The 14,329-nt window shown below is 52.6% G+C and overlaps 1 protein-coding gene across 4 annotated transcripts in view; it reads right to left on the bottom strand.

Moving 5' to 3' along the window:
- Nucleotides 1-1,923: 1,923 nt before the first annotated feature.
- The window catches only part of smarcd3 (SWI/SNF related, matrix associated, actin dependent regulator of chromatin, subfamily d, member 3), a 31,575-nt gene continuing 19,169 nt past the window's right edge, over nucleotides 1,924-14,329 (bottom strand). For 3 of the 4 annotated variants that reach the window (XM_033019562.1, XM_033019563.1, XM_033019561.1), the window contains exons 5-13: nucleotides 12,896-13,018; nucleotides 11,910-12,005; nucleotides 11,235-11,336; nucleotides 10,515-10,676; nucleotides 7,523-7,620; nucleotides 7,046-7,181; nucleotides 5,736-5,858; nucleotides 3,741-3,842; nucleotides 1,925-3,151 (exon numbers count right to left, since the gene is read on the bottom strand). In XM_033019562.1, coding sequence (XP_032875453.1) covers nucleotides 3,098-3,151; nucleotides 3,741-3,842; nucleotides 5,736-5,858; nucleotides 7,046-7,181; nucleotides 7,523-7,620; nucleotides 10,515-10,676; nucleotides 11,235-11,336; nucleotides 11,910-12,005; nucleotides 12,896-13,018 — 996 coding nt within the window. In that variant the 3' untranslated portion in view covers nucleotides 1,925-3,097. Of the gene's footprint in view, nucleotides 3,152-3,740; nucleotides 3,843-5,735; nucleotides 5,859-7,045; nucleotides 7,182-7,522; nucleotides 7,621-10,514; nucleotides 10,677-11,234; nucleotides 11,337-11,909; nucleotides 12,006-12,895; nucleotides 13,019-14,329 lie in introns of all 4 variants that reach the window. The other variant, XM_033019565.1, reaches the window with a different exon arrangement.

The raw sequence follows: 14,329 nt of genomic DNA, 5'->3' as shown, positions 1-14,329 counted from the left end.
CCTGAGTGTTTCAGGCGTTTTCTCCATTTATTGCCCATTTCCAGCATCAGTGATATTCCTTTTCTTTTCAGTTAACTTCATGAAAGCTGAACTCCAGGGATCCAAAACTTCATCCCACTCAGCGATACTGTGCGCAGTTCTGGTCGCCCAGCTAGATGAAAGATGTCATTAAGTTGGAAAGGGTGCAGAAGTTATTCACCAGGATGTCACCTGGGCTTGCGGGCACTTTAACCACATGTGATTTTTTTTCTATTACAAATCTCAAATTGTGGAGTACAGAGCCAAATATATAAATGATGGGTCTTTGTCCCAAACATTATGGAGGGCACTGTATATTATCTGATCTGTTTAGATAGCATGCAAAACAAAGCTTCTCACTGTACCTCAGTACACGTGACAACCAGTATATAGAACAGTACAGCACAAGAACAGGCCTTTTGGTCAACAATATCTGTGCCAAACATGATGCCAAGTTAAACTCACCTGTGCATAAATCCATATCCCTCCATTCCCTACATATCTATGTGCCTATCCAAAAATCACTATCGTATCTGCCTCCACCATCACCCCTGGCAACGTGTTCCAGGCACCCACCCTTTGTGTCACAAAAACTTGCACTGCACATCTCCTTTAAACTTTGCCCTTTCACCTTAAAGCTGTTCCCTGTAGTACAGTATTTGACATTTGTGCTGGGGGGGACAAAGGTTCTGACTGCCTACCCTCTATGCTTCTCATAATTGTATACACTTCCATCAGGTTTCCATCTGCGGGACCTTGTGCCAAACCTAAACCTAAAGCAACTCTCCGAGCCAACTCATTCCTTCCACCGGCTGCAAACAGATGAGAGGACAGATGGGGAGCGATGGCTCCCTGTCCCACCGAGCGGACAGATACAGGGCTCCATTACTTCTCCCCCACACCCACCAATGGACTGAGGCAGAGCCCAGTTTACCTTTACTTTAGAGACTTGGCATGGAAACGCCCTTTGGCCCTCCACGCCGACCAACAATCACCCGTACACTAGCCCTCTCCTACACACTAGGGACAAACTACAGTAGCTAATTAACCTACAAACCTGTATGTCTTTGGAGTGTGGGAGAAAACTGGAGCACCTGGAGAAAACACACATGGTCACAGGGAGAACGTACAGACAACACCCGTAGTCAGGATCTCTGGCACTGTGAGGAATCAACTCTACCGCTGCGCTACCGTGCCTAAATCCGTCCCATCTGCAGTGACTCACACTCCGCAGCACAGTGCAGGGTCCCAAGAGCTGCCTGGATCAGAGGGTATTAGCTATTAGATACAATAGTGGTGTTTAAGAGACTTTTGGATGGGCGCATGGATATGCAGAGAATGGAGTGGTGGATCAAAGAGTTGGTCTTGGCATCACGTTCAGCTCAGATATCGTGGGCCGAAGAGCCTGTTCCTGTGCTACACTGTTCGGTGTTCTGCGTCCTGAAAGCTTGGCAAACTTGGATTGTTTTCTCTGGAATGCTGGAGGCTGAGGGGAGACCTGATAGAAGTATGTAAAATTATGAGAGGTATAGATAGGGTAAACAGGTAAAACCTTTTTCCCCAGGGTGGAGATATCAAAGATGAGAGGCTGTAACTTTAAGGTGAGAGGGGCAGAGATTAAAGGAGATGTGTAGAACAGATTTATGTGCCTGGAACGTAGGCCCAAATACCTTTCCTGTCCATGTACCTGTCCAAGTATCTTATACATGTTGTTATTGTACCTGCCTCTACTAGCTACTCTGGCAGCTTATTCCATACACCCACCACCCTCTGGGTGAATAGGTTGCCCCTCAGGTTCCTATTAAATCTATCCTGTCTCAACTTAAACCTATGTCCCTTGGTTCTTGATTCCTCTACCCTGGGATCAAGAGACTGCATTTACACAATCTATTCCTCTCATGATTTTATACACCTCTATAAGATCACCCCTCAGCCTCATGCGCTCCAAGGAATAAAGTCCCAGACTGCCCAACCTCTCCCTGTAACTCAGGCCCTGAGCTGTAAAAGTCGTTACAGCAACGTGGCAGAAGGTTGAGGAACAAGACAGTCCATTTGCCAAAAGTGATGCAAGTTGCCAAGAATGTGCTGAAGGGAACCACGGTTAATACTGTGAAGGTCAGCGGACAGTCTGAGACAGAACAGCGAGTCTGGCAGAAACTCACTAACAAAGGGGAACTTGAACAAGTTAATCGGTGACTGAAGGCTGGTTAACAGCTGGAGGGAACAGAAGGGAGCCAGTGATCACACATGCCACGGTAGCTGATGACACTGATCACAGGGGGTCTGGACCAAGGACCCATTCAAGCAGTGGTCTGGCTGAACGCAAGGACCATCTCCACATGACTCCGAATTAACACAGCAACAAAATGAATTTTTAACAGTGCCGAGGGTCAGGAAATCCAGAGACAGTTGGAAGACCAAAGAGACGCAGCATTTGTGGGAGAAGAAGGATGGGACTTGTGGTCCGGATGATGGGCAGGGAATAGAGAGACCAGGGGCAGTCACTGGAGCCTCCACAGAACTGACCCAGACTCTTCTCTTTATCAACTATCGATTCTGGGAATTGGAAACACTAACCAATCAGCTGTATTGTAACCACTAAACTACCAACGGTGGCATATTGCAGCTGGGTGTCAGAAGAATGTAGAAAGATGTTACTGCAGGTGCTGGCTTACAAAAGAAGACACAAAGTGCTGGAGTAACTCAGCGGGGTCAGGCAGCATCTCTGGAGAACATGGATAGATGATGATTTTGATCGGGATGTCACATGGAAACAATGGCTATCCACGTTCTCCAGATTTGCTGCCTGACCCGCTGAGTTACCTCGGCACTTTGTGACGTTTTAGGAATAAATTCATGGCTCTACCATTTATGGTGTACACAGTAAACAGTCTGGCCCTGGAGAGATCCGGGGTACATGGGTATGGTTCCCTGACAACCGCTGGTCAGGTGGACAGGGCGGAGGAGAGGGCGTTTGTTAGGCTTGGCATTGTTGGGCATATGGCAATGGGGGGGGGGAACACTCACACGCGGTTGGGGGAGGGGGTCTGGGTGGGTCCAGTTTCCAGTGGGGAAGGTTTTAGGTGGTGCGCACCGCAATGGCTTGCTCCAGCTCCTGTCGTCGCTGCTGAATCTGTAACGGGACAAGGAAGGTTGTCAGGAGGGGGGAAATGATGCAAGGACATGGGGGAGGAGAGAGAGGAGGGGGAGGGGGGGAAGAGAGGCAGGGGGGAGAGACGACGGGGGAGGGACGGGAGGGGAGAGAGGTGAGGGTGAGAGAGACGGGGAGGGGGGGTGAGAGGTGGCGATGCACGATCTAGAACGCCCGCCCCCCCCCTCCAAATGCCCCATGCAAAAACGCCGGTCACCGTCACCATGGGATCGTACTGTGCCTGGTTACCCCTCTCTCTCTGAGCATGGTCTGGTGGGGGGGGGGGGGAAGAAGGGGATGTAGAGTGAGAACCGTTGATACCCTCCCCCCCCGACCAAATGTGAAGCAGGTGGGGCAGCGGTCGAACCAGCAGTGGGCAGCCAGTGTCTGTGGTGTGAGACGGGAGGAAGGGGAATGGGGGAGGGAATAGAAGGAGAGGGAAGAGGGGTAGAGGGAGGAGTTGGTGGGATGAGGTGAGATGGGTGGAAGGAGGGAGAGGAGGGAAAGAGGAGGTCAGGCGGTCCGTCGTGGGGGAGCAGTGGGGACGTTTCATAACCCAGTCTATGCTCACCTTACAGTAGAAGTAGCGGCTGACAGCCTCCTGGGACCAGGACTGCTGGTAAAACTCTGCCCTCCGCTCCTCCTCTGGGCTGCCCACCACGTCCGTCATGATCTGTGGGAGAGACTGTCGGGTATCACAGCAGTAGCGGCACAGACCCTCAGAGATCCCCTCCCCCCATAGACACAGACCCTCATAGAGACCCCCTCCCCATAGACACAGACCCTCGAAGAAGACTCCCTCCCCCCCATAGACAGACCCTCAGAGACCTCCTCCCCCTATAGACAGACCTTCAGAGAACTCCTCTCCAATAGACACAGACCCCTGTAGAGACGCCCTCCCCCATAGACAGACACCCCATCCCCCATAGACAGACACCCCCTCGTAGTGATGCCCTTCCCCCGTAGACACAGTCCCTCATAGAGACCCCTTCCCAAAGTAGACAGACCCTCAACTCCCCCCTGCCCACAGGGAGCCCCCTCCCCTCCCACAGAGAGCCTGTGCGCCAGGATCGAGAGGTCACTCATATACTCAACCCATCGAGGGGAAGCGAGGAGGACCTCAGCGAGGGTCAGCATCAACGGTCCCAGGCTGGAGATGGGAGAGAGCGTCACGGTCCCAGGTATAAGGAACGCCCCGGAACTCAGGAGATTATAGAGAATGGTGGACACCGCCCGGTCCATCACAGGTACCGACCTCCCCATCATCGAAGGGATCTACAGGAGCCATTGCCTCAAACCAGCAGCCAGCATCATCAGAGACCCACACCACCCTGGCCACACACTCATTTCATTCCTGCCATCGGGAAAAAGCTACAGGAGCCTGAAAACTGTAACGTCCAGTTTCAGGAGCAGCTTCTTCCCAACAACCATCAAGCTATTAACACTACAGCCTCCAAATAAGCTCCAAACTACATAGACAATATAACTTTCTTCTGTTATTTTGGATGGGTACTATGTCCCATCTGCCTGCTTTTGGCCCATATCCTTCTAAACCTTTCCTATTAATGTACCCATCCAAGGGTCTATTAAATGTCCTCCTCTTTAATTGTCTACAGCAACTCTTACCCATGTCTACAGATGCACTGTAGAAAGCATCCTTAGTTTGGCAACAGCTCTGCCCAAGACCGCAAGAAATTACAGAGAGCGGACGCAGCCAAGTCCATCACACCGACCAGATTCACCACCATTGACCATCTACACGTCACACTGCCTCTGGAAAGGAGCCAACATTCCCTCTTCTCCCATCTTCCATCAGGCAGAAGATACAGAAACTTAAAAAACGTACCATGAGATACAGGAACAGCTACTTCCCCGCTGTTATCAGACTACTAAACGGTCCTCCCATAAGCTTGGGTGTAGTCCCGATCTTCCAACCTATCTCACTGCAGACATTGCACTTTTTCTGTGACAGTAACACTATATTCTACACTCTGATATTTTTCTCTTTGCACTACTTGTGTGTGGTTTGATCGTATTCATGTACAGTATGGTTTGACTGGATAGCACACAAAGCGTTTCACTATATTTTGGAATTTGTGATAATAAATCAGTATCATGGATATAAGCCTTAAACCTACACTGCCATGAAGATAGATCATAGCTAATCGAATATTGGGCTCTGACTCATCCTCCCAGACCGCAGGTTCCCATAATGCTGCATGTTTGTCTCTGGAACTGATCCGCTACAATGCTGAGAAATATATTCTGCACTCTGTATCTTCCCCTTTGCTCTACCTATTGTACTTGAGTTTGACTTGATTGTGTTTATCAATAATATAATATTATCTGATCTGACTGGATAGCATGCAAAACCAAGCTTTTCACTGGACCTCGGTACACGTGACAATGATAAACCTGAACACTAAGCTGTAGCAGTGCGTGTGCGGCGGTCCCAAGAATAGAGACGGGACCACGGGAATGCTGCCGGACTCCCCCCTCTCCCAGGTCTCCCCTGGACCCGTCCGCGGGGAACATGTGGGCCTGAGGGAGCGTCAGGAATACCCACCTTGAGATCCCGGCTCTGGGATCGCAGCCACTCCTGGATGTAGCACTTTGGGTCTTTGGAGAAGCTGAGCATGAAATCCCTCTGTATCTTCAGCTGGTTGATGGACTCAATCGTCTCGTGGATCTGTGGGGCCGGAGTGGAAGGAGGTGGTATCACACACGCCTCCCGACCCAGATCCCAAATGCCAACACTCACCACGTCCAAATCCCACCTTTATACTGTAGGGAATGGCCAGACTCTCACACGGAACAGTAAAGCACAGGTACAGGCCCTGCGGCCCACAATGTGACTGGTGCCTGCCTCAGGGATCAGTGCTGGTCCCAATACTGTTTGTGGTTTATATCATCAGTGTGGATGTGAATGTACTAGGCACGATTAGCAAGGTTGCAGATGACATTAAGGTGGGTGGTATCGTAGACAATGAAGATAGTGATTAAAACTTACAACAGGATCTTGATCAGTGGGCTGAAGAATGGCAAATGGAGTTTAATGCAGATAAGTGCAAATTGTTGTATTTTGGGAAGTCAAACCACAGCAGGACCTTCACAATGAATGGCAAGGCCCTGGGGAGTGCTGTAGAGCAGAGGGTTCCAGGAGTACCCTGAAAGTGTCACAGGTAGACAGGGTGGTCAAGAAAGTTCTTTGCACATCAATCAGAGTGTTGAGTACAGAAGTTGGGATCTTATGTTCCAGTTGTACAAGACGTTGGTGAGGCAACATTTGGTGTATTGTGTTCAGTTTTGGTCACCGTGCTAGAGGAAGGAGGTCATTAGGCTGGAAACAGTGCAGAGAAGATTTACAAGGATTTTGCGAGGACTCAAGGGCCTGAGCTATAGGGAGTTTATTCCTTGGAGTGCAGGAGGATGAGGATTGATCTTAAAGGGGTGTATAGAATCATGAGGGGAATCGATAGGGTAAATACACAGTCTTTTACCCAGAGTTGAGGAAATCAAGAACCAGAGAACATAGGTGTAAGGTGAGGGGCAAAGATTTAATGGGAACCTGAGGGGCAACTTTTTCTCACGGTGCCTGGTGGGTATATGGAATAAACTGCTGGAGGAGGTAGCTGAGCCAGGTACAATTACGACATTTAAGAGACACTTGTAAGGTAGATGGACAGGACAGGACAGGTGTAGGGGGATATGGGCCAAATGCAGGCAGGTGGGACTAGTGTAGATGGGGCATGTTGGTTGGGATGGGGAGGATGAGCCTTTGACTAGACAGTGAGTGATGGACATGACAGTGGTCCTGCCCCACCCCCACACCAGCTGTCGGTGAGTCCCCCGCACCAAAGCCCTCCCTGCCCCCACCTTGTTGTCCAGGCCGGCGATCTCCTGCTGGTTGGCTGTGGACAGCAGGAAGCTGCTCATCTGGCACTTGAGGGGGTCGTCCACCTCCACATCTATGTCGTAGCACGCCGTCTTCTTCTGGTCACTCAGGTCCACACTGTGGCGGGGGGGGGGGGGGGGGGGGGGGAGAGCACAAGACATGGAGTGACAGAGAGCCCAGACCCCCCACAACACACATGACATGGGGGAAGGGGAGGGGGTCTCCTACCTGATGAGGTAGTTGATGATGATGGGGCCGGGGAGGGAGGAGGCGTAGGATGGGGGGGAACAATGGGGGAGGAGGGAGAGGGTGTGGAAGGGGGTTAGGCGGAGGGAGGGGGTGACCCGCCTAATGAGGTGGTTGATGGGGTCCATGTGGTGGGATGGGGGTCTGGGGGGGGGGGGGGGGAGGGGGGTAGGGAATGGGCGGGGGATGGGGAGGGGGAGGGTGTGACCTACCTGATGAGGTGGTTGATGATGATGGGGTCAGGAGGAAGCAGAAGGCTGGTTAGTCTCTGAGGGATCTCAGAGAACTTCAGCCTGGGGCAGTCAAAGATCTGCAGGACGTCAGAGAAACTATCATGTACAAAATCATGAGGAATAGATCAGATAAATGCACAGAGTCTCTTGCCCGGAGTAGGGGAATTGAGAACCAGAAGACCTGGGTTTAAGGTGAGGGCGAAAAGATTTAATAGGAACCTGAGGGGCAACCAAGGGGTGGATGTATGGAACGAGCTGCCGGAGGGGGTAGTTGTGGCAGGCACTATTGTAACATAACTATAAGAAGCATTTAAACAGGTGCATAGATATGACTGGTTTATAGGGATATGGGTTAAACGCAGCAAGTGGGACTAGGGATGGGGCATGTTGGTCGGTGTGGGCTAGTTGAGCCAAAGGACCTGTTTCCATGCTGTATCAGGGTCCCGGTAGAGACACCATGATACTGCGCGGCACCGGACCACAGAACATTCCGGAACGACCAGGGTTCCTTCCTCGGGGCCGGCCTGTCGGTCCGAGGTCAGGGAGGGAGCGATGATCTGGTCAGCGATCCAGAGGTCAGATCCAGGGATCTGCTCCAACCCACCAACAACCCACTAACACAGTTCCTCAAAACTCTGCGGAGATTCACCACGTCTCTGAACATTGTACACGTTCCCTTTCCCACTCTGGCCACGGCTTAGAGTCATACAGCATGGCCCAACTTGTCCACACCGGCCGACATGCCTCCTCTACATTAGTCCCACCTGCCCGCGTTTCGTTCATATCTCTCTAACACCTATCCTATCCATATCTTATCTTGACCACTTCCTGTCTACGCTGTACATTGATTTTAGAAATCGCTGTGATTTTTTGGCCATCTTACTCTCAGTCCTTCTCTGCTTAGCCAGCCCCGAGGATTTTTCCCATCGATGAAAAATAAAAAATTTATGAATGTTAAAAAAACCTTCAGATCAGCTGATTGGTTCTCTCGCGTGCCAATCACCGCGATGAAGGTAACGCCCCTTCCGGGAGGAGGGGGGAAGGATTATAAAACCCCGGATGCCTGGACGTGAGTCAGTCACTCTGCAAGATCGCGGGGGAGAGGCCACGACTGTCATTCTAAGCTGTGAATCAACTGAACTGTGAGTCTGCAATTTACTTGCAATAAATGATTTGTTAGCCCTTAATGACAATGCCATGGCCTGCTGCCCTGCCTGGGCTTGAGAGTGCAATGCTTAATTGGAAATGAAATTAAAGGAAATGACAATGCCATGAGTTGTTTGGCCTGCTGCCCTGCCTGTGCTTGAAACTGCAATGCTTTATAAGATCCGACTGTGTTTGGAAGGAATAAATGCTTTATTAGAACTGACTGTGTTTGGAAGGAATAAATGCTTTATTACACCCGACTGTGTTTGGAAGGAATAAATGCTTTATTAGGTCCGACTGTGTTTAGTCCAAAGGTCCCGCTCATTTCGTGACTTCCGCTTATTGAACAGGTCGCGCTGATTGCGTAATTTCCGGTGAGTGCAGAGGTCACGCTGATTGTGTGTGTGTGTGTGAGTGTTTGTGTGTGAGTGTATGTGTGTGAGTGTATGTATGTGTGTGTGTGTGAGTGTATGTGTGTGAGTGAGTGTGTGTGTGTGTGAGTGTGTGTGTGTGTGTGTGTGTGTGTGTGAGTGTGTGTATGTGCGTGTGTGTGTGAGTGAGTGTATGTGTGTGTGAGTGTATGTGCATGTGTGTGTGAGTGAGTGTATGTGTGAGGGTATGTGTTAGTGTGAGTGTGTGTGCCGCGCTAACTAGTAGAGTCACTGCCTCACGGTGCCAGAGACCTGACCTTAGGTACTGTGTGTGCTCAGCGTATCAAAGGTTATGGGGAGAAGGCAGGAGAATGGGGTTGAGAGCGAAAGATCGATCAGTCATGATTGAATGTTGGAGTAGACTTGATGGGCCGAATAGTCTAATTCTGCTCCTGTGTGTTATGGAGTTTATTTGTTCACCCTGTGACCATGTGGGTTTCATCTGGGTGCTCCAGTCATCCCAAACATCCCAAAGAAGCACATGTTTATAGGTTAATTGGTCTCTGTAAATTGCCCCTAGTGTTTAGAGATTGGATGAGAAAGTGGGATAGCAGAGAGTTAGTGAGAACGGGTGATTGCTGGTTGGCGTGGACTCGGTGGGCTGAAGGGCCTGTTTCCACGCTGTATCTCTAAACTAAACTGAACTATGAGGATAATACAGAGATCTACATCCAACATGTGGGAGTTATTTAACAGTGAACAAGGGAGAGTTCAGGAACATCACGTTCTCACAAGGGCGATAGGAACGGATAGCTCAGCCCATCACACAGACCAGACTCCCCACCATCGACTCCATCTACACTTCATACTGCCTCGGGAAAGCAGACAACATAATCAAAGACTTGTGCCACCCCCACTCGTTCCTTCTCCCCACTCCAGTTCGGCAAAAGGTACAGAAGCTTGAAAGTGTGCCCCCCAAACTCAGGAACAGCTTCTTCCCCTCTGTTATCAGGCTTCTGAACGGTCCTTCCATAAGCTAGGGTATTGTCCGATACACCTCTACCCCGTTGTTGGGAGGACGTTGCCTTGAACTCCATAATAAATGAGGTGCAGTCACTATCATGGAGTTCTACCCCATTGTGGACATTGGACTTTGTCTCTGCAACTAATGCGCTACAATGCTGAGAACTACTGGGCATTCTGCACTCTGTATCTTCCACTTTGCTCTGCCTATTGTACTTGAGTTTGACTTGATTGTATTTATGTGTAGTATTATCTGATTGGATGCAAAACAAAGCGTTTTACTGTACCTCGGTACGTGTGACAATAATAAACATAATGCTGCAGGAACCTGATGAATCATGGTGCCGGTGAACAGAGGTAGCAAAGGGAGATTCACCCTCCGTACAGTTGACTACATATTCCCCCATGCCCCCACCCTCCCCAACCCCTACCTGCTGGAAGTACTTGTCACAGGCAATGTACTCCTTGTCGTGGCTGTCCTGTAGTTTGTTGGTCTTGATGTACTGCCACAGGGCCTGGACAATGGCCGAGCGTGTCTGTGTGTGGAGGCCCAACAGCCGGGCCAGCCGGGGGTCCAACTTAAACTGGGGGGGCTGCAGGGGGGGTGGGGGGGGAGAGGGTCAGAGAGACGCAAAACACCCTCACACCCATCCCCACCCTCTCACACATCACCTCCCACACACGTGGGTCAAGCTAACTGGAGAGACAGTAGGGGGGGGGGGGGGGGGGGGGAGGGGGGCGGATGGGGCTCAGAGAGGTACAGCAACCCTTCCCCAACCCTCCCACCCCCACCTGCAGGCACATCACACGCTCCCACCTTTCCCATCGCCACCCACCACTCAAACCTGTCACCCTGTCTGACTGGCGCCACTCCCTTCCCACTCCACCCCCCTTCTCCTTCCTTCCTCCTCCCCCCCCCCCCTCCCTGACCCTCCCCCACCCTCAGGCACATCACCCCCTCCCATAACACCCACCCCCCCAGCAACCCATCACTCCTCCTCCACCCCCACCCACCGGCTAAATCTGTCACCCTGTCCAGCTGGTACTTCAATTTCTTCCCCCCCCTCACTCCCTCCCCCTCTCCCCTCCCCCTCACCCCCTCCCCTCCCCCCCACCCCCCCCCCTTCCCCCCCCCCCCCTGTCCTCCCCACCTGGTAGTCGAGCATCAGCAGGAGGGTGCAGCGCACACTGACGTCTCCTGGCCGCTTCACCTGGAACCCGTCCGTCTCCTGGGTGCTGGGGGTACGGTGCCACTGTGAGGGGAGGGGGCGTGAGAGGGGTGAACACAGTGACCCGCCCCTCGCCCGGAGAACATACCCCTCCCATCCCCAGCCCAGCCCCAGCGACCCCCTCCCCGCAGCTGGAGAACATACCCCCACTCGCAGACCCCCCACCCAACCCCAACCCTAGCCCCAGCGATTCCTTCTGTTGGGGGGGGGGGGTGGAGAAGAGAGGGGCAGACACAGCAGCAACATCCCCTCCCTCTGCAAAAATAGCCTCCTTCCCAACCCCCGGCCCCCCCTCCCCCCGCTCTGTAGGGAGATAGAGAGGAGGGCGGGGGGGGGGGGGTGGGGAAGGTTGAGAGGAGCAGGCACAGCAACCCCCCAAAAAAATGCCCCCCCCCCACCGAATACAACAGTAATCCCTCTGAAATATACACTCCACCATACGCCAGTAGTGACAGCGACCACCAGCCCCCCTCGTGTGAGGAGAGGGGGAAGAGGAGAGGGAGAGCGCTGAAACACCTACAACATCGACCCCCACCCCACCAAACATACCCCACCACCCACACCAACAATACTCCCCACCCAATAGGGGCTTGTCACCTCCACCAGATGGTTGTCAGGTCCATACAGATCCTTGTCGAGTTCTATCACCAGGCTCTTGAAGAACGAGGAGAATTTCCTCTTCTGTTTGCCAGTCTGGAGGGAGAATCAGTGTAGGAGAGGTGGTGAGGGTGGGGCGGTACTGACGGAGTGCCGCACTGTGGGTGGGGCGGTACTGAGATGATTTACGAGGACTTGAGGACCTGAGCCACAGGTAGAGGTTGGGGCAGGCTGGGACCTTATTCCTTGGATCACAGGAGGATGAGGGCTGATCTTATAGTGTACAAAATCATGAGGAATATAGATAGGGTGAATGCACAGGAGTAGGGGAACCAAGAACCAGAGGACATAGGTTTAAGGTGAGGGGAAATATTTAATAGGAAACCAAGGGGCAACTTTTTCACACAGGGCATGGAACGAGCTGACAGAGGAGATAGTTGACGCAAGGACTACATGGGCCGCGAAACCGGGGGAACCGGGGGGGGCTGCAGCCCCTCCCACCTTTTTGGTGAGACATGCTTCATAACCCACAATTATCTGGCCCGCAGGAGTATTTTTCTCTTCTTCTGAGGACTGTATTATCCCCCAGTTTTTGGAGGTCGAGCAACAACTAAAAATAATAATTGTGCCGCCCTCCCACACCCTCCCCCCACTCGCTCGCTCTGCTCCCTCACCGGGTACGCCCGAGGCCGGTGATCAGTGATCGCTCAGCCCTCCCACTTTCAAAAACGTTCCGCGGCCCCATGGCTATAACAACATTTAAGAGACAGGTGCATGGATAGGAAAGGTTTGGAGGGATATGGCCCAATGCAGGCAGGTGGGAGTAGTGTAGATGGTGCAGGGTGGACGGGACGGGCCGAAGGGCCTGTTTCCATGCTGTATGACTGCTAACGGTGCGGAACTGGGAGGTCAGCGGCGATGGTGATAACTGGTGGGCTAGGCTGGAGGAGCCGAGTGGCCTCCTGCCGTCACTCTGAGGCACTCACGTCTTCTAGAAGCTTCCCCTCGACCCGCAGCTCCCAGGAGGCGATGCAGCCGTCCGAGTCGTCCGCGTCCGACCGCCCGGGGTTGAAGGTGTTGGAGATGTAGAGGCGCAACTTCCGCTTTTGCTGCGGGGACAGAGGGGTGAGTGAGGAGCTCAAACCCCAACACCTAACACCCCTGAACACCCCCCACCCTCCCCTGACCGCATGGGGTTGAAGCTGTTGGAGCTATAGAAGTGGGTTCAATTATGACTTTTAAAAGACATTTGGACAAATATATGGATAGTTTAGTTTTAGTTTAGTTGAGTTCAGAGATACAGCTCGGAAACTCCGGAAGTGGCGGCGCTGTTGAACGGCTGCGGCTCGCCTGCAGTTCGTTTGTTTTTACTTTTTTGTGTTGTTTTTTTCGTTTTGTGTAGCTAAGTTTTTGGTTTTTAGGTTGTGTTTATGTGTGGGGGGGGGGGGGGGTTGAAAAAGTGCTTGCTGTCTCTTCCTTCGGGGGAATGCGACTTTTTTGTCGTATCCCCCTTCTCTGCCTCCGTCTGCGCTGAGGCCTAATGGCGGAGCTGGCGACCTCGAGGCTCCGGAGGCAGAGCCTGTCAGGACTCGCCCTGGGCTCGCTCCCGTGAGGGCGGTCCGGCTCGGGGCTGGAACGGCGCTCCCGTAAGGGGCTGTGACGCTCCCGTGAGGGCGGCCTGGCGCGGGGCTGAGACGCTCCCGTCGTGGCGGCCCAGCTCGAGGGTGGAACGGTGCTCCCGTCGGGGCGGCCCAGCTCGAGGGTGGAACGGTGCTCCGGTGGCTGAGACGGCGTTCTGGCGGCGGTGACCTGAGTCCGGGGTTCGTCAACAGCAGCATCCGCTGGACTGGAGGGCGGCAGCTTCGACCACCCTGGGCCGCGGTGTCTGAACCGGCCCGTTCGCGGAGCTCGGTGAGCCGCGGGACTGATTTTACCTTCGCCCGGTGGGGTATCGCCTCAGCGCAGAGGGAGAAGAGGAGGGAAGAGACTGCAGCCCTAAGATTTTTGCCTCCATCACAGTGAGGAGGTGCTTGGTGGACTCACTGTGGTGGATGTTAATTTGTGTTTACTGTCTGTTCTGTTGTCTATTATTGTATTATTGTATGTATGACTGCAGGCACGAAATTTCGTTCAGACTGAAAGGTCTGGATGACAATAAAGGAAATTCAATTCAAAACAGGCCCTTCGGCCCATCGGGTTCATGTTGCCTAGCGATCCCGCACTAACACTATCCTACACACATTAGGGACAATTTACACATACAGCAAGCCAATTAACCTACATACCTGTACATCTTTGGAGTGTGGGAGGATACCGAAAATTTCAGAGAAAACCCACGTGGTGACGGGGAGAACGTACAAACTCCGTACAGACAGCACCAGCACCCGTAGCCTGGATCGAACCCGGGTCTTCGGCACTGC

The sequence above is a fragment of the Amblyraja radiata genome, chromosome 4 (genome assembly GCF_010909765.2).
Source record: "Amblyraja radiata isolate CabotCenter1 chromosome 4, sAmbRad1.1.pri, whole genome shotgun sequence".
In the NCBI taxonomy this organism is placed as follows: Eukaryota; Metazoa; Chordata; class Chondrichthyes; order Rajiformes; family Rajidae; genus Amblyraja; species Amblyraja radiata.
This window is presented reverse-complemented; position numbering and strand designations above follow the sequence as displayed.